Raw genomic sequence first — 20,157 nt, forward strand, 5'->3', positions numbered from 1 at the left:
ACTCATTAAAGTTCAATGTATTGCTCTTGCTTGAGAATTTTCCTCCTTCCATTTATATACACTCATATCTCTACACACATGCATGTGTGAGCGTGTACATGTGCATGTGTAGTTTAAACAATTAAATTTTTTTGAATCATTATTCAAATCGTTAATGTTTTTATTGATAGGGTATTCAGTAATTGACATAGATTCAAAATATGACTTATTGTATTCAAATTAGCATCTTCCAAAGCCAAAGGCAAGCATGCCTTAAAGTAATACAAACATAGCTTCCTCCTCATCTATGGTAACTGCAACACCATTTAGTTCATCAATGTGACTTCTTACATCATTAACAAGAGATGCTACACTTGTTTTATCATTCTTTTCCACCCTATAAAGTTTCTTGAGAAAAGATGTGCAACAGCATCACTTTGGCCAAATATGGATTTAAGCCTTCATCATGCCTCTTATGAGCTTCTAGTAAAGCTCGCTTGGTAGGGATTTCAGCCTTTTCCATGCCTCTTGTGAGCTTTTGGTGGTGGATTTGATTATCGACTAGACTACAAATGATAAAGGAAAGTGCAGTGGAAGCAAATATGAATCTATACAAAAGCCATATCTAAACAAAATCCATATTTGCTTCCATCTTTGATGCCTTTTGGGCATTATATGAAATCTTTAAAAAAGCCATATCTAAACATAATCTATATGTAGTAAACCAGTGTAGTGTGGTAAAAAAACAGCCACTTGGATACGGGAGCTAAATGGAGCTTGGGATTCAGGAGGATCCATAAAGAACTGGGGTTTTAGATGAGTGACGATCCAAAACCTACTAGAATGAGTGATCCAAGTATTGGAAGGATTAGTGGAATTCGGAGATCAGAAAAAGGACATCAAAGTACAATTTCCCTGGGATGAGCCCATCCCTGCACATAGTTGGGCCCTCTAATCCTACTCAAGAGGTCCCTAATGGGGCCTCGATGTGGACCTTTTTGAGTCCATTTGACCTTGATGCCATGAGACTTGAAAGCATGTGGTATAAAATGGATGCCCAAACCTAAGGCATCCAAATCCAAATCAAAATCCAAGGCTGAATCATCCTATGCATGGATATATGCATGGATATTCTCAAGCTTCCCTTCTTGCCGGCACAAATTGAGGCTCATTTTCCATCGAAGTGCAGTCTTACAAAAATCTCATTTTACACACTATCCCCTTAAAAAATCATGGAGGACCAAAGATTTTGCAAAGATGCAGCAATTTCTCAAGGATTGTTACATAAGGTCATTTTGTTTGAGACAGTCAAAAGAGCACAAGATACAACAGAGGAGCATTACTATATGGATGCAGTCTACTCAAGGGTCCCAAGTTTGCACATGCACTCACTGGCACACACCACGCATGCACACACACCCACACAGTTCATTGAATTTGGATAAGACCATATAAGTTTATTTAATGAGATTGAAGTAGATACCTCCAGGCTTTTAAGAAGAAAATTAGTTGCTACACCAAAACCATGAGCCCCTAAAACATTTTTTCAAAGATGAAGTTCAGAACAGCAAATTCATCTTTACAACATGACTATTGTCTAGTAGAAGTCTTGTACTATCCAAAACAAGAGAAAGCACTTATCCATGTATTATTTGCACCGAAATGTGCAAACATGGCTACCAAACTCTGATACGATGTCTACAAGACCACCATAGCCAGCTACCACAGAAACCTGCACCAAATATGTCTGCTATTAGCAACCCCACAACCAAAACAAAAGAATGCAAATGAAGCTGAGTTCTCTCACGTATTCACAGACTGCATTAATCAGGAGCTGCAATCTGCAGGCATAGAAATCCAAAATAGCCTACTAAACCAAATGTGGCAAAAGACTCAAGTTTACAGCCAGGAAAAAAGGAGACTGGAAGCCCGTCCGCTCCCGGCCATTTGCCCCTAGGGAGTGCAGTCAACGCCTCTGCGAGCTCCTTAGCTGTGAAGGGAATCAATAGGAAAGTCCGAAGAGAGGGGGAAACCACAGCTCTCATGTGCCGCCAGACCCACTCTCGCGCATCCACCACCTATGAGGATATGGGAGCACCCGTGAGAAGGGATCTGAAAAAATGTGGCTATGGCTCTCACATGAGGGGGTTCAGAAACAATAGATCCATCCTGGCCTTGCAACCTGTGGATACCATCTCTCCGCTTGTGGGGGCCGCAATCTCAAAGAAATCCCTAGTGACCCTATCTCCCGCCTACATCCAAAAAGGAAGCTCGGGCATGGTATTTGAACTCCACCCTCCGCTCCTCTATGGATCTAAGCTCTGTACGGGCGGTAGCCAACTGACCCTCAATCCACAGGCTATCTGGGGAGCTCTCCTGAGGTTGCTGAAGAGAAGCAAGGCCTTAGCGAATGCTCCTCTCCTGAAAGGAGGAAAAGGAGGGGAGGCAAAGCGGCTACAGCAGGCGAGGGAGAAGACGAGCAGGGGCGGCAAGTAGGAGAAGAACACAAATAGGGGGGGGGGGGGGGGGGGACCTCGCGGCGGGTGCCCGGGGGACTAGGGCCTTTGACACACTTGTTGATACCATCAATGCATATTAAAACATTTAAACATGGCCACAGCCTTAACACATATCCATCATCACTTTGCATAAAACATAAAGCTGGACAAAACATCCACAAATGCTGAAAATGGAGCTTGCACATGTGACACCACATAGAGGCCGGAATGGGCCGACCCCCCCCCCCCCTTGGAGTATTTTATTACCCAAGGAGAATAATATCATGTACAAGCTTTGAGGGCCTTACTCTCCCCACGGGAGATGCCGGATTATCCATATACAAATGCCATAACACAGCCCAACACGAGGCTACCAAGCTGGAACATAGGCTGTAGAAATGCCGAGCCAACAACATAATCCATATACCTCCATGTGGGTACTGATTCTTCCCCAAAAACCACAGGTCTTCATGCAATGGAGTTGGTACAGTAAGTACAACTCTCCATTCAGCCGGTACAACAGGTACAATGGCTGGTACAGCCGGTACGGTGGCTGGTACAGCATGTACAGTGACTAGTACAGTAGGTAAAGTGGCTAGTACATCAAGTACAAGGACTGGTACAGTAGGTACAACAAGTAGAATGGCTAGAAATCATAATAAATGATTAAATACCCTTGCCTTCAGTATTTCTTCGCGATGGAAGCCTCCAAAACAGTCCCCAACAGCCGGTATTCTTCATGGGCAGCCTTCAAGAGAGAGAGAAAGAGAGTAGCCATCATTAGGGCAGCCTGTAACGGTGGTAGAGGCTAGTGTACACCAACAGAGCCTCTATTAATGAAGAGAGAGGGCTCCAATTTATAGATTTGGGCCTCCCATGAGCTAAAATGGCAAGAGAAGGCTACAATGACAAGTGGAGAGCCACACAATAGCTGAAGTGACAAGTGTGAGGCCACTTGTCTCACTTTCATCCACTTTCTAACAAGTGTCAGGCCACTTGTCTCACTTTGGTCCACCTTCTTGCCACATGTCCCAATCTAAGAGATGGGTCCTTCCATAATCTTTACCTCTAAAAATATCCCAACTAGTAGACATTCTGTCATAGGCACTTTCCCAACTCTTGGTCTCTACTCAATTCCAAATGTAATGATGCGAACAGAATTAACTCTCCTAAATTTTAGGAGTGTGGTCCTTCGTATTCTAGGATAATCCCCCATTCCCAAAGCTTGTACTTTCCAAATATTTAGACATCCTGGAGTCCACCAAAGCCCTTTCATATTGGGAAATGTCCAGGCTGGTGACAAGGGGGGAGCAGGGGGTTAAGGGGATGGCACACAGGTGCGAGGGATGGAGAGGGCGGGCAGAGGGCGGAAGGGGACAGTGCGCAAGCGAAGGGGTGGAGAGGGCGATGGCGAGCCGGAGGGGGGGAGAGGCACAAAGGGCAGAGTTCCTCCCCAACTTGATTCAGCTTCATCTTTGACTTCTGAAGGGATAGGACCTGCATATGGCTTTAACCAACTGATGTGAAACACATCCTGCATAGTCCAACTCGGAGGTAGCTTTAACTACATAGACACCTCATTAATCTTTTTCCTGATGGGAAAAGGTCCGAAGCTCCAATACACCTCCAATTGCGATGTTACTCGCATCGGTGATCACCTGAAATGGGTCGTCCCACGAGGCAAGTGCTAAACAAGGCGCTTCTGACAAAGCCACCTTGAGGTTCTGGAATGCCTCCAACGCTCGTGGAGTCATTCGAATCTTTTGCCTTCTTGTCTTCACTCCCTTTAGCAAATCGGTGAGATCTGACGAGAGGTCAAAAAACTTGTCGATGTGGATGGAGTATGCCTGGCATATACCCACAAAGGATCTAATGTCATAGGCTATCTGAGGTACTTCCCAGTTGACAATCTCAGCCACTTTAGCCGGATCAAGTCGAATGCCTTCAGCACTAATTATATATCCCAAGTAATGCACCTGGAACAGATAAAATTCCGACTTCTTTTCATTGACGTACAACAACTTAAGGACTTTCTCCACATCAATGTCATGCTGCTCAACCGTAGCTAAAAATACGAGTATGTCGTCTAGAAATATGAACACACTTTCCAATCAAATCTCGGAAAACACGCATCATCATGCGGTTAAATGTAGCTAGGGCATTCGTCAAGCCAAATGGCATGACCACAAATTCATAGTGGGCCCGTTCCGTACGGAAGGCTGTCTTGGGGATGTCCCCCTCCACAATCCGCACCTGGTGATACCCACTCTTTAAATCCAGTTTCGAGAACACCTTTGCTCCATTCAACCTCGCGAGAATATAGTCAATTCGAGGCATCAGGAATCTGCTCTTGATAGTCAGCTTGTTGAGTGCACGATAATCGACACACAAACGAGAAGACCCATCTTTCTTCTTGACAAATAAGATCGGTGCTACAAATGGCGACACGCTGGGGCGGATGAAGCCAGATTGCAACAATTCTTGGAGTTGGCGGTCCAACTCCAATTCCATTGCCTTGGAAAGGCGATACGGAAACTTGCTCGGGGGTTCCGCCTCCGCTTTCTGGTCTGGAGTAAGCTTAGACGCATTGTTCGAGTTCTTGGAGCCAGAGGCTCCCGGACTCTGTCCTGGGGAAGACCCATCTGGTTCTGGCCTTTACCTCCCGAGGCAGTAGCCCTGGGAGAAGCCGGCTGGGAAGTCTTGGGCTTGCCACCATTATGTTTCATTTCTACACTCTGCGCAAGTGCGAGTGCGTCTTCAAAGGTGGCTGGCCTAAACATACGCACCTCCCATTGGATTTGCGTGTCTAGGCTATACAAAAACTGCCCTTTCTTGTCCATATCAAATAAGCCTAATTGTAGACATAAAGTCGAAATTCTATTGGCAAACTGAAGGACTGGTTGCGCGTTCTGACGCGCTCCCTTAACTCGTCTTCGAGTCGCTCAAGGTAGTGGGGCGGTAGAAACTGCTGCTTAAGGTCGCGAACAAACTCGTCCCCCACATAAGCTGCCATACCTACTCTGGTGTGGGCGGAGCAGGACAGCCAGGCCATCAAATTCATTAGGGGCCAGCCTCGCCTTGTTCCTTCACCGGATTTCTGGTCCGCCAGCTGGACACAGGAGAGGGATCTACGATGGGAGCTCCTCAGCAGCATCACCATCTGGTTCACCTGGAAGGCCCGGTGTTTCAGGGCCTTTGAGGGGAGACTGGAGCCACCAGCAGAGACTGTTCAGGGGATTTGGCAGGAGTTGATCCACACCTTACGGGGACAGTACGACCGCATTCGGGGCGACTCGGATGAGGCGATCTTGCGGCGCCAGGCCTTTCACACCACCTCGCGCAGCGGCCCCTTCTATACCCTTCACGGGGGGTCCCCCGCTAGCACTACAGGCCACCTGTTTGGCTTTTCCCCCCTCCTATTGTATGATATAGCCATTCAGTTCTTTGTACTAACACTTGTACTTTTCAGCACCTAGGGAGAGTCTCCCTGGCTGCCCTGCTGTGTTCTCTGCTCTGTTTTTCTTGTGAGCAAGAGAGGATCTTTTGTAGCCCTACAGGCGTTTTTTATAACTAATGAAAGGATCTTTTCTCGGGGGGGGGAAGAGAGAGAGAGTTGTGGGATCGAGTTTACCATTATACTTACTAAAGTTCATTTTCTCAGGAAAATGATTCGAGAGCGCCGCCGGTGTCAATCTGGCGTCCAATGCTCTGAGGTAACGCTCGTGTTCTACGTGTCGCATGGCTTCGTCTTCTCGTTGTCGGATCTCCAATGCACACATCTGCAACTCAAGCAAAGAGCTTGGCTGCAACTGTGACCCCGCGAGAGGGTCCCTGTGACGAGGATCTGGAATCTAGGATACGGAAGGAGAGGGAGAAGGAGATGGAAAACGCGACGCTAGAGAACGGGTACACTCTTCCAGAGCCAAGATTTGCGCCTTCTGTTCATCCAACTTGGCTGTCTGTTCTGCGATTGCTCACATCATCTGCTGGAACATGTCTGTAACACTCAAGCCTGGTGCCCTAGTTGGGCTGCCTGGTGCACTCTGGTCCCATGGTTCTTGGTCTCTCTCATCATCGAAGCTCGCCATAGCAAGAAAATGCACTTCCTTTCCAGAACGCAATCTGACCATCCACTATCTGTGTGGGAGACGTCCGGAGGCTTCCGGAGGCTGAAAACCAACCGTCCTTCGAGGGACAAGAGTCACTCCGAAAGGGGTAGTCCACCGGCGTCTAAAAACCAACCACACGAGCGAGAAAAAATTCTGGTTTCTTTGCTAAATCTTTGTACTTGAAGTAGGGCTCTGATACCACTGTAACATGCAGAAGCTTCGGAGAAGAATCGGTAACTTCAGTACTCAGAAATCAGCACTCTTTTCGCGACGGAAATTAACGCACAAACTGAAAGGAGATGTGCAGAAAATAGAGAGAGGGAGAGAGAGATGGAGAGGACACAATATTGGGTCCCAAATACCCTCTGTAGGGCCCCCACCACGGATGGTGTATTTGCTTTATTAGAATGATGTAAATCTGAAAGAAAATTCAAAAATCTTGGACCTTTCTTGGCTGGGAATTCCTTGCCCTTGACCTGAAATCCTTCACCCCTTTGCTTAGCACCCTCTTGGCTTGTCTAGCCTCTTATGCTTGAGCTCTTGGTGAGAAAATGAGATGATTGAATGGGATTGTGGACTCAACCTTTTATACTACCCCTACTACAGCAGTCGGCCAGTACAACACCAAGCGGCCAGCAATAAATATTCCCATGACTGCATTTCCAGCATTAAATGCTGAAAATATTCACATAAAATGCTGCGTTTTTTTCGTAACAGGCTGGGCATGATGCGCCTGCTTCTCATTGGCTGGACAAGGCTTTTGGAAACATCATTAGGGCTGGGCAGCCTGTATGGGCTGCCCCATACTTGCCCTACAGCCATATAAAGGCTGTATTCTCTTGAAATCTGCCTTTAGCTTGCCCCTAGGGCTGTCCTACAGCCCCTCCACGGCTGGTGGGTTCAGCCAGGGCCTTCCTACCCTCATGGGGGTGGTTCCACACCATCCCCATGCCCACACAAAGACCCGGGGTAGCCCTATGGGCTGGCCCCTTGTTCCAAACGCAAACCCTAACTAACTACTCAGTGATCTGGCATCCGGTACCATACCAGATACACAGAATCACTGACATCATTCTAGAGGGAGACTCACAGCGCGGACTGGCACTGATTCATGTGCAGGACAGTGCACACTTGACCTTGGACTCATGTGCAGGACAATGCACGCCTGACCTCGGACGACTGAGATGGATCCCTGGCTAACTCGTCCCGGACTGGGCTCACATGGGACCAGTTCACAATCCCAGGTCCTGCACCTTCTGTACAGATATGTCTACGTGGCATCCAAGTGCGGGATGCATGTGACAATTGCTGCATGGCACATCTAGAGAGCTCGATGCAGCGAAGCCATCGAAGGCACCCACACCCCGCCTGCGGAGTCCATCAGGAGCATCCGGCTTGCCATCATTCATACCCTCCGCGGCCAGTGGCGGAAACTTCAGGGTGGTTTTGACCGTATGCAAAAGCATCGGGAAGCCTTCCTCAGGCTCTCGCAACCTGGTCCTTTTCTCACAGATAGGGGTGGTGAACCCACTTGGCTTTACAAACACCCTATGTGGTTATTCCCTCCCCCACCCCTTGTATGAGATGGCCTTCTCCTCATAGAGCGGCCAGCGGGAGGAGAAGTGCATCCTTCCCCCCCCTATTTTGTTCTTTGATCCTTGCTCCATACATGGAGGCAAGTTTGTATCTAGCCTTTTGTGGCTGTTTTTCCGTTAACTAATAGAAGGATCTTGTTTCCAGAAAAAAAAAACACATGCAGTAAGCCCTAGCGTCCCACACTGCCACCAAGACACACCCCTATGTGTCGTCACACTAAGTAGTCCTTCACAAGTTCACAATGGAATGTTTGATTTGCTTTCAACTTAGCCAATAATTGATTTACATAGCCACCCCCTTACTTAGCCCAATGCCTTTATTAACCTCTAAACCTCCCCTTTGGATGCCTCAACCCAGCCCCTAGGTTAACCTAGCCCCAGGTTAGACTGGTTAACCAACCCCAGACTTGGCATGTAACAGCCTGATAGTATGCTAGCAATTTGAACAGGTTTATTTGAAGGGGGTCAGCACCCAGCTTCAACATAACACACAAAGGTGAGAGGCAAGGGCTTCCTTCCAACCCTGAAGTCCTCAGCACAATAAGGCCAAGGGGATGGAGTGCAATCCTGACTCCATGAGAGTACTCTCACAAAGCTACAAATCATCAATTCCATCATGCATAGTATAGACTACCAACCCCACTCATGTCATCGGTGCCCAAAATTATTTGCAGGGTCAGGCATAAAGATTCGTCCACCTTCGTAGACCACAACGGTAACATATTGAGCAGAGACTGTCATGGAATTACCCCTGATGGATACGCAGATATGGAGAACGCAGACAAGGGTGCAATGCCAACTTGTGAGATCATATCTCCACCATACGTGAAGCAAGTCAGGTGAGGTGCTGCTCCAACAGTCATGATCTGTCCATGAAACAACGCACTCGATGATCACCAAATTGCATAGAAAATTTGAGCTTTAGCGGTATAGATATGATCTGCACCTGGTCATTCTCTATAGTCGCAGCTTGAGGTGCAGACAGTGTGGAGATCCTTGTAACCGCATCAAAACTAAGAAGGCTCCATAACATCAAGCAACGTCCACCAGTACCACATACCTGCATTTTCGCACTTATCAGAGCTACCCTTCTGCAAGCCCCTGTTTTTGCTTAGAGAGACTACAGCACTCATATGGAGACAACCCAAATTTAGTTACGAATTTTGATGGCCTCATTGTTACCAGCCATTTTTCACTTGAATCGAGTGCAACGCAGCTAACCCAAGGAGATTTTTCCTTTGGAGCTTTTGATGCCCTATTAGCTTTCCATGGATCTAAGATAGCAATGCAAGACGCACTTCTGCAGTCTGCAAAACATAAACACATAGTTAAGAAGACTTATTAGCTTAACGTGATTCAATCAAACCAAACACTTTCTCTTGAATGCATTTGATTAACTAAGTCAAAGAAGTCCAAACATTTTACCCCAGATCCGAACTGTTCCATCCTCAGATCCAGTAATCACCTAGAGCACCGATTCAATCAAATAACACCACCAAAGGTTCTCTTCTTGCAGAGATCACATCTCAGAAGCAGTGAGGCAAAGTAACGTTCCAAACCTTACCTGTTTGTGAGATGGCCTTGAACAAATGCAATGCAGGTAATCAGAGTGGCCTTCAAAAACCATGATTATCTTCTCTGTTTCCTATATATTCCACCCAAAAAAATCATAATTTGCAGAAGGTGCATTTCTCTCCTTGAACATGTTGACGAGCAAGAGGAGTTGCAAGGAAGAGTTGTGGTGGTAATACTTACTACATCCCAGCAGTAAGCATGCCCGTTTCCTGTAGCTGAGAAAATGTGTCCTTCCTACCTTCCAAACAACAACCACAAGTGATCTACCCTTTCCACTTCAAAAAAGCCTTCAATTTCCATAGCAACAGTGACAACTGAAAACCCATCGCAAGTAATTTATATGAGCACCCAGTTTGCATTGCTGAAGACACTAGAGGGGCAGGATACAGCATGACAAGTGAGGAACTACTGCAGCAACCTAGACACCATATATGATTTACGAGGAAATGATATAAAGGGGGGTAAGAATTGGTGAAGTCCAAGAGGTGGGGAATCCAGGAAGAAGCAACAGAGGACTACCTGAGGATACACATGGCTCCTGCACTAAGGATGGCCAAAGGCCAGATAAATGTCTGCTCACCCTGTATAATGGAGATACGTAATCACAATGCCCCTGCTACCATATGCAATCCCCATAATCACTGCCATCCGACTCTCGCTCTCATTAATTGAGATGAGAGACAAGGATGGCACGGCAGATCTGAGTTGGAATGCCCATCTTTTGCTACTATTTGCATGCCTTTCTATCACATCCTTGAGGTATGTGGCGACACCCGCCATGTGCTCCACACCATACAGAATGTTCCATACGCACGTGGAAAAAACACTAGGTCATAGCTAGGCAAGCATTTGCATTACTTTCAGACAAGACAGAGCATGCAAGTGATAACCCTGTAGCTACAAGTCGTAATCGACCATTTTAATCCTTTGTAGCTGCAACATGCCATATGAAAAAATGTCAGCAGATAATTCTCCTATTTTCCAAAAAAAGTAGGGGAGACAAAATCCCATGTGCTGTGTGGTCCAAGCATGCCACCAGCTAGGTCATGAATATTACAAGTGTTGTCCCCAAAAAACACAAGTAGAATGGCAATACTAATGAGGTTAGATTAATGCTAATTTGTGTTCTAGCTGTGTGGGACAAAGGCATGTATGAAGTGTAAGGTATGGTGTTGGTCTAGCCTTAAGGTCGGGGGTGCTCCTGAGCAGAGCTATGGTTGGGGTGGTGAGCTGGCCAGTCAATTGAACTAGCTATTGCTTGTGTTCTGCAGGCTAAAGTTTGTTTAGAGATCCTTGTTAAGCACACTAACACACATATCAGAAACCATAATTACTTTTGTGTATGTTTCAACAAGTACTCATGCACAATAGATGCTGCAAACCTTTGGAAGGGTGAATACCTGTGAATTTGTGGCAATAGCATTTGTCTCTGGCATAGGAGCTAAAGCACCTCGTGGTCCCCTAGCATTGCCGTTCAAGCAAGGAGCTTGAGGTTTTAATAATCAATAATTGCCATCTTATTATTATTTAGATAAGTGAGCATTTGCAATCTCCCACCCCTTAGAAAAAAAGACACATACTTTTGCTGGGGATTGGTCAACACAAAATCTGGCTTCCATGGCTTACCTGCAGACATAAAAGAAAAGACAGATTTTCAACATGAGGATAAACCAGAAACAGCCAGCTCCACCAGGGATTAATGATACCCATGTCGCACAAAAGAGGCATCTATTAGAGGTATAATAATTTACCATCATCGCTTTCAAAATAAGCTCCATCTTTTATATGTCCCCAATGCCATCCCTGGATTCTGCCGTCGTCGCCGCAGCTGTGAAGGTCAGAGACACATTACCTCAGAAATTTCAGTAGCATACAACACAGCTTACAAAAAAGATGGACTTTTTCTTTATTTTGGGAGGGAGGGGGGTGTGGAGCATACCTTAAAAGAATTGCATCATCCCCTTCCCCGTAGAACTGCAGGTCATAAGCAGCCCCATTGTGCCTTGACAATGATACAAATGGCTCCACTACCCTTCAAAAACAGTTGCGTTGGTAGAATGTGAAATATTCACTGAAACACATAGAATATTTATAACCCTATAGCATTTGAAATCCTTTTGAGCAGAAAAAAGGGGGGAACCAGCAATTACTGTTGTGCTTCTCTGTAATCCAAATTTGATGGCTGCAAGGACAACATGAAAGGGCCTTTTCAGAACGACTGTAAATGGGATAGGATAACTCCTCAATTGCAGCAGACTTAGAAACCCATAAAGCTAGAAAACAAAACATGGCCGTGAGAAATCTCGAAAACAAAAAATTAAAAGGAGAAACCTTAGTTCAAGGCCCCAGCTCTACACGAGAAAAGGCATCAGGTTGTCCTCCCCATAAACTCATCAGCATGCACACAAATATAGTTGTGCACCATATGCACAACTTTGTTCATGGAAGGACCCAAATCATAAGGACAGGACTGTATATAGCAAGTGCACGGACGATGGCTTCCCCAGCCTTGCTGCTGTATGGTGCAGCTGTACAGGTAGGCCGTGCAGACCTTCTCCACACATGAGCCTACTGCAAAGGCTGGCCATTCGGTCTGGGCACGAGCGCAAAGGCTCTGGGCTGCTGCTGTTTGATACAGACAGCACGTGTGGTGCTCCAAAGCAAGCTCTAAGTACAGTCACCAGCCTGACTCCTTGCTTCTAGATTAACGGAATACAAGCTTGAAAGATGGCAGATTGTCCAATCAGTTGTGTTTATGAATTAATCAAGTTTGCCAGGGCATGAATTGCATGCATGAAAATGTTTTCAAGTGTGGATTGTTACATGCTTGCAGAAACGTGTGTGGAATCTAGATTAATGCTAATCAAACATTGATTAAGCTACTAATTGACGCTAGTCACATGAACTACAATTTCACAAAAGACAAGGCTGAATAAACGTAATCTACTATATATTGCATGAATGAATATATACAATGGATAAAACACAAATCTGTACGAGACATGGCTGCATCCTAACACGCATTAATGCTATAGATACATGACAAAAGTTTTCTTGCAATTCCGGGCTAAATCTGGGTGCTTGGGAACTCCCTTCTAACCCACAACTTGCCTCTACTATCACCATTTGGCCGCACAAGCGGCAACCCTAGAATGTGTCAGAATCGGTGTGAGCATCTGTGTGACAGGATCTTCCAATACAAAGACTTCCGCTGCATATCACAGAAGCTGAATATGCGGATCTGGTTCATCCATAAGGGTTTGTGGGAGATTGGTCAGGGCAGTGAGAAGAAGCCCGAGCGTCCTCAAAACTCGAGGAGGTGGAGTCCGGTTCAAGAGGATGAATTCCTTGCGGAATAACACGACTGGGAGGATCATGATTTGAAGGCACACTCCATGCTTGTGGACCATTACAAAGGAGGTCTCACCGGCCGTGCAAACTCTTATTAGTGCGCATCAAGTATGTTCCAAATTGGAGGATCTCTATGCTCGAGATTCATCGATGCGGACAGTTACTTTGCAAGGGCAACTCTACGGTTTGTTATTTCCTGTTGGCAATTCTATGCAATTGTTCCTCATGAAGGCCAAGGTTATCCCATGAGCAGTTACACCATGGGTGCTGCTTTGTCCTCTACTCAGTTGGTTGCACTTAACCTCACCAAGCTTCCCCCGGAGTATGATGTGGTTTCTTGGGCTTTGAGGTTCCAGGTCACAACCACTCAATTGGATTTTGATGACCTTAGCTCCCTTCTCTTGGAAGAAGAGTCCATCCTCGTTTCTCAACGTAAGATCAAGGTGTCTCTTAAAAGTTCTGATCAGGCACACACTTCAGTACACAAGAAAGGTCAAATCCTTGCTTCTCATGTGGGAGGATAGGACATCTGTCTAAGGATTGTTTGTCCAAGAAGCAAGACAAGACCAAGGGCAGGTCTTCATCTCAGAAGAAGGGCCAAGACACCACACAGGACAATGATACAGATACTTTAGTGACTCAGGATCTGTTCTGAGTTCACTGTTTGAGGTTTTGGAATGTGATGTGTTCACAGTCCACTATTGGGGGATAACGGGCGCGGTGTTTGGCAGCTCATCAGCTAGGGCATCAGGCATGAGTGTTAAAGAGATGTTCCAACAGATGATGCAAGCAATCACAGACCAGAGTACCAAGTTGGAAGAACAGAAGGCGCAGATACTGGCTCTGGAAGAGCGCACACATTCTCCAGCTCCACGTTTTCCATCTCCTCCTCCCTCTCCTTCCGTTCCCAGATTCCAGATCCTCTACACAAGGACCCTCTCGAAGGGTCACGACCGCAGCCGAGTTCGATGCTTGAGTTGCAGATGCGTGCATTGGAGATCCGACAACGTGAAGACGAAGCCATGCGATGCATGGAGCATGAGCAATACCTTGCGGCTTGGATGCAAGACTAACACCAACGGCTTCCTCAAATCATTTTCCCAAGAAAATGAATTTCAGTAAGTATAATGGTAAACTCAACCCCACAACTCTTTATTCATGGTTGCATCAATTTGAAGCTTACTTTGCCGCAGTTAGAAAGAATGATACTGACAGGGTGATCTTAGCCAGTTGTTGGTACTTGGAAGGTGAGGCCATTCCTTGGTGGACCCAGTGGGCTCATGCCCACACCAGATTAGGTATGGCAGCTAATGTTTGGGACGAGTTTGTCCGCGACCTTAAGCTACGGTTTCTACCGCCCCATTACCTTGAGCGACTCGAAGACGAGGTAAGGGGAGCGCGTCAAAACGCCCAACCAGTCCTTCAGTTTGCCAACAAAATTTCAAACTTATGTTTGCAATTAGGCTTATCTGATACGGACAAGAAAGAGCAATTCTTGTATGGCCTGGACACGCAAATCTAGTGGAAGGTGCGTATGTTTAGGCCAGCCACCTTCGAAGACGCACTCTCGCTTGCGCAGAGTGCTGAAATGAAGCACAATGGTGGAAAGCCCAAGGCTTCCCCGCCGGCTACTCCCAAGGCTATCACCTTGGGGGGAAAAAGCCAGAACCAAACAAGATCTTTCCCAGGACAGAGCACGGGAGCCTCTGGCTCCAAGAACTCGACCATTGCGCCCAAGCTTACTCCAGACCAGAAAGCGGAGGCAGGCAAGACCGGTGGCAAGTTGAGTGCTGAGGAGATTGCTCAGTACAAGGAGTATGTTCACATACCAAAGAAGCAGAGGGGGAAGCTTGACTCCAAGTCCTAGAAGCTTGTTTTTGTGGGATATAACTCTCTTTCCAAAGGTTACAGGTTATATGACCCAGAGCGGAATGAGGTTGTTGTCAGTAGAGATATTGTCTTTGATGAGCATGTTCCAGCTTCCACTGTTGAGGAGCCACGGCTTTTTGGAGAACCAGATGAGTATGAGGATGATTCCCGAGCTATTGTTCCAGCTAGCCAGCCTCAGTCAGTAGTAGAGGTTGAACCCAAGGTTGGAGATTTGCCACAACAACAACAACAACAACAACAACAACAAGAGGCTCCGCGTTCTGTTTGGGTACCAAAGTGGTTGTTTGATACCATCCGGGAGTCAGGTGTGACAGAGTATCCTTCCGAGTGAACCACGAAGGACGGACCTCGAAGATCGCACAGAGTTCGTGATAAAAGTCAATCAGAGGAGCTTTTACAAGTGAACTATGCATTGATGTCTCGTATCATTCGGGACAAAAAGCCTACTTCAGTTAAGGAAGCTCTTTCCCAAGAGACTTGGAGGAAAGCCATGCAAGTGGAACTTGAAGCCATAGAGAAGAATAGAACTTGGGAGTTGGTTCCGAGGCCGTCAAAAATTTATTTTTTTGTTAACTAGGACTTAGTTTTATTGCTAGATGAAGACACCACAGTTGGTAAATGATGGAGGTTATGAGGAGGTGCTGGTTTGAGAGCATTTATTTTTTTGTTAGTTTAGGAGGGGAATCTGAAAGGAGTTCCAGGAGTTGTTGAAGCTCGAGGAATATTCTTTAATGTTGGAAGCTTGGTTAGGAGAACCAGTTTACTCGTGAGTCACCTCCTTGCCGTGAGGTTATGAGGAGGCTACCCATTAGATGCCAGCTGTGGAGTGCGTGATGTGCATCAACTATCAGTTTGTTCCCAGATCTATTTTTTGAAGCACAAGGCTAGACTTGTGGCTAAAGGCTATGCTCAGTGGCTTGGCATCGACTATGAGGACACTTTTGCACCGACAGCTAGGACGACCACAATTCAAACTGTTCTTGCCCTTGCCTCTTCTCAGCAATGGTGGCCAGTGGATCAAATGGATGTGAAATCTGTGTTCCTAAATGGTGACTTGCAGGAGGAGGTGTATGTTGAGGAACCTCCAGGCTTTGAGGTTCCAGGATCAAAAGGTATGGTTTACAAGTTGTGAAAGGCCTTGTATGGTCTTAAACAGGCTTCCAAGGCTTGGAACCAAAAGATTGATTCTTTCTTTCCAAGAAAGGGTTTCCAGAGATCACTTGCAGATCCGAACTTGTATCTCTTTCAAGAACGCGGTATGATCACATTGATTATCCTCTATGTGGATGATTTTATTCTCACTAACGGTCATGTGGAGCACATAGCTGTGACGACGGCTACCTTGTCAAAGGAGTTTGAGATCACCGATTTAGGCTTACTTCATTTCTTTTTGGGATTGGAGATTTGGCAGACCCAAAGGGGGTTCTTTGTTTCTCAACAGCGGTATGTTCATGAGTTACTGGAGGCCTTTGGAATGGATAACTGCAAGTCTATTTCATCTCCGATGGACCCGAATACCAAACTTACCGTACATGATCCTTGTGAGCAAGTTGATGCCTCCTTGTATCGGTGAAACCGATCTCGTCAAGTGGGAATAGACTCCGTTGGACACCCACACGCGTAATAGCACAACTTAATATCACAATTTGAAATGGACAACTTAATAACAACTGAAAATTGAAATGAAATAGATGGACACCAGCACTGGGGCCGGAACGGGCCGACCCCCCCCTCAATATATGATATATTATTGGGAGTATTTAACAAATACAATGCTCCATGGGTTCAATGAACCAGATGATGTCCATGTACAAATGAATACATGGGTTCAATGCCAACTGCTGAGCAGGACACAGCCGCCTGTATGGGAAGAGGAGCAGCCGCCGATGGAAAAGAGGTACAACCGCCTGTAGAGAGTATGCGCAGCTGTCTGCTTGTGGAAATGGCACAGCCTACTGGACAGAGGGAGCAGCCGTCAGGAGAGGAGGTGGAGATGGCGCAGCCTGCTGGGACAGAGGGAGCAGCGCCTGCTGGAGAGGTAACACCTGGCTGCAGCCGCCTGTGAGGTGGCGCAGCCGCCTGCAGGGCAGAAGGAGCAGCCTAGCTGCAGAGCACAGCCGCCTGGCTGCAACCTGTAGAGGAAGAGGCGTGGAGGAAGCGTAGCCTGAAGAGATGCAGCCGCCTGAGAGCCAACGAGGAGGAGCAGCCTGAGGAGATGAAACGATCGCCGGTTCTGTCCCTCCACAAGTGGGGTGGTCGCTCTCCTTTGTAAAGATTGGAGAGGAGTTACACGACCACAGCTGGCCGGCTCCCCACGTTTGCATGGGGGCGGCCAGCTTCATGGTGTGGTGTGGGTAGGTGACCATGCAACCACCCCCACACACACTTAAGGGGCTAAGTGTGGCTCCCCACCTTGGCCCATATGTGGATGCCCCTAATGGGTGCCCACTTTTAAATGAAATGTGAAACTTACAACCTTATAAAATGAAAGGTTAGAAATAAAACTATTAAACCAACAGGTGCAACAAAACTCGTCAGAAGACAGAGCAAACTTCACGACTCACTGGCAGGCGTCCCCGCTCAGTAAGTGGCACGTCAAGCAGGCAAACACAAAAATACAAGTCATGCGAAAACAGTTTCAAACATGCAAAACATGAGTGCATGTGCAAATAGTATCATGGACATATTGACAGCTGAGAGGGATTGGATGACAAATGAGAGGCCTTGGTCTCTTTTAGAGGGTTCTGGTTGACCTATCGGCCAGGAGGGACCCCAAAAAATAAAGAAAGCCCTAAGTTGATCCCCTCACCGTTGGCTCAGCACCGCAACCTGGGTGTCCACGTCTTCTCTGCTGAAATCTCCACTGCCTTTTATGTTCAGATTGCTCCTCCTCTTCTTGGCCTGCATTCTCATAAGCCTTTATACCTCTGAACGCTGATAACTCCCATCACAAGCATCCATCTAAACTGCCTTAGTGCATCCTTGTCACAATGATCAGTGATCACACATTGGCATCGTTTCTTTTTAGATTAGGCTTACAATGGTATGCCATTCACCTATGTACCTTGAAAATGGTCTAAGTAGTCATAACACATGCATATGAGGCCTGATGCATGTGACAGGTCTCTACTGTTATGATAGCTTTTTCTCAAATCGCATGGGCAATATTACTACAAAGGAATTGCTGCTGCGCTCAGACTACGTGTTGAAAGGACTGATTAAAGATGACCTGATGATGTTCCAATAGCAAGAATCTAACTATCACTTGACATGATAGGGAGTTAATTAGCATACATGACATCCCCAGTTCTACAAGAAGCCCGAGACAACCCTCTCCTGAGCCTCTCCAGAGACCGCTCCAAATCTCGGGTTACACAGAAGCTGAGGATCCAGCAGATTTATCCTTCCAAAATTCAAATACAAGTGCATCTCATAACATGTAGACAAAAAAGCTTGGATCATTCCAAAAAACTCGCAGCACTTTGTTGGCACGTCTCTCTCTCTCTCTCTCTCAGAACCCTCGCAGACTCAAAAAGACATTTGGCATTGGGGAAAAAGATCATGTTAGCTACATATACCTGCCCGGAAGGAGAAAAACCGACCTGAGAGGAAATGCAGGAAGGGATGGAGTAGAGGCAGACGCTGCCATCGCTAGAAGCTGCGGCTAGGAGCTCAGAGGAAGGGCCAAATCGCGCGGCAAAGACTGTGCGCGTGGAGGCCACCCTCTCCGCTCGAAGACAGGCTCTGTAGCCATCTTCGTCCCAGTTCCGTACATCCACCAACGCACAGGAGGTGGAACTGGAGGTGGTGGTCTGGAGCTTCCTCATGGGATTGGTACTCAAGCCTTGGACTAGTTACACACTTTTGAAAAAGGGCCGGTGATCCATGGTTGCTCTCTACCTGTGAAAACGAATTGAACCAACGCTTGGATTGTGAGTAATCTCACAAACATAGATATTGTGAGTAAATTATCTCTAGGAAGATATTTGCTTGCTCGTGCGCCATCTTCATCGACTCAACGTTGGACTGAAGAGGTGGTTCATCTATTGGTGGACATTGAAGGGGGGTGTTGGGAAAAGCATTTGCTCAATGCTCCACCCTCGTGTAGTTTATGCGGTGACGGATGTGCTCTATTTTGTGAGACCCCTTTTATGGAGTGGTGAGCACCCAAGCGCCCGACAGTTCCTAGTATAGACACTGGTGGATGGTGGCCAAGTGTGGCCAAATGGTTAGGATACGGCTTACGACTTATGTAGACTTGGCATTGTGCTAAGTAGGATGCATGCTTGTGTGGGTTATATGACCACATTAGTGATGAGTGCTGTGTGGACAACAAGCCGAGGACAAACTATTCTCAGGTTGTGGGGCCCATTTGAGGGTCCAGGCAATCTCAGATGATCCTGAGAGCTACACTAAGTTTCTACAAGAGACATCGTTGTAGTCTAATATGGTCCCAACCGGATGATATGGTCGGTTGGTCGTTTTGGACCAAATCGTGGGTTGGCCGACGTGGTTGACCTATGTCCATGCTGACCTGGGGCACTATATGTATAGACTAGTTTGGCAGCCTTAGGTTTCTCATCGAGTTCATTGTGTTCAGGCACTCTTGACATCCTATATCCAAAGTTTGTCTAGATCACTATCAAAGCTCCTTACCTAGATCACATGGATGGGCGGACATCCATTAGTTTGTAATCAAGTTTGCAAGCACTCCGAGCCACCTTAACCCGTGTCGGGACTTACCATCATCACTGCCCACCTAGAGTAATCCTAGAAAAGACCCAGCAGGAGGTGATATACCACATGGTCACGAGAAGTATCACGTGCACACAGCGTGACATGGCTAACTTCACATTTAATCCCTCATTATTAGGACATCATTCTCTAAGCAATGTCAACATTTAATGTTGTCGACCACCACGTGCAAGCATTTAATGCTTATATACTCAATCGTAGGTAAAATAGCAAGCCGGAAAGCATGATCAAAAAGTACATTATGAAGACAAAGACCTTCACCACTACAACATTAGTGAGAACTATCTCACCAATATCTTTGATTAGGTATGAGGCATTGTTGCACAGTCTCCATATGTTTGACTAAACTTCTTTGGGAAGTTATGTGCTTAGAAGCACCATTGTTAAGAAACCAACTCTATCAGA

General features: G+C 46.5%; 1 protein-coding gene across 1 annotated transcript; it reads right to left on the reverse strand.

Annotated features, from left to right (window-relative positions):
• Window positions 1–1,415: 1,415 nt before the first annotated feature.
• Window positions 1,416–18,937, reverse strand: DWA1 (DWD (DDB1-binding WD40 protein) hypersensitive to ABA 1). The gene is made up of 13 exons (XM_086791516.1): window positions 18,600–18,937; window positions 11,907–11,938; window positions 11,696–11,788; window positions 11,508–11,584; window positions 11,337–11,382; window positions 11,157–11,217; window positions 9,937–9,990; window positions 9,746–9,826; window positions 9,607–9,646; window positions 9,364–9,488; window positions 9,128–9,241; window positions 8,931–9,047; window positions 1,416–1,711 (listed from the first exon to the last, which is right to left on the reverse strand). The coding sequence occupies exons 1-13, from the start codon at window positions 18,822–18,824 to the stop codon at window positions 1,628–1,630; spliced, it is 1,149 nt and encodes a 382-aa protein (XP_086647642.1). The 5' UTR covers window positions 18,825–18,937; the 3' UTR covers window positions 1,416–1,627.
• Window positions 18,938–20,157: the final 1,220 nt, after the last annotated feature.

The sequence above is a fragment of the Cibotium barometz genome, chromosome 56, assembly GCF_041138505.1.
Source record: "Cibotium barometz isolate CiBa-2024 chromosome 56, ASM4113850v1, whole genome shotgun sequence".
Lineage (NCBI taxonomy): Eukaryota > Viridiplantae > Streptophyta > Polypodiopsida > Cyatheales > Cibotiaceae > Cibotium > Cibotium barometz.

Coding starts and splice junctions, on each gene's coding strand:
- DWA1 (XM_086791516.1), bottom strand. CDS start 18,824: ATGAGGAAGCTCCAGACCACCACCTCCAGTTCCACCTCCTGTGCGTTG. Junction 11,789..11,906: donor GATTACAGAGAAGCACAACA/GTAATTGCTGGT, acceptor CTGTTTTTGAAG/GGTAGTGGAGCCATTTGTAT. Junction 1,712..8,930: donor TATCTGCGTATCCATCAGGG/GTAATTCCATGA, acceptor TATTTGGTGCAG/GTTTCTGTGGTAGCTGGCTA.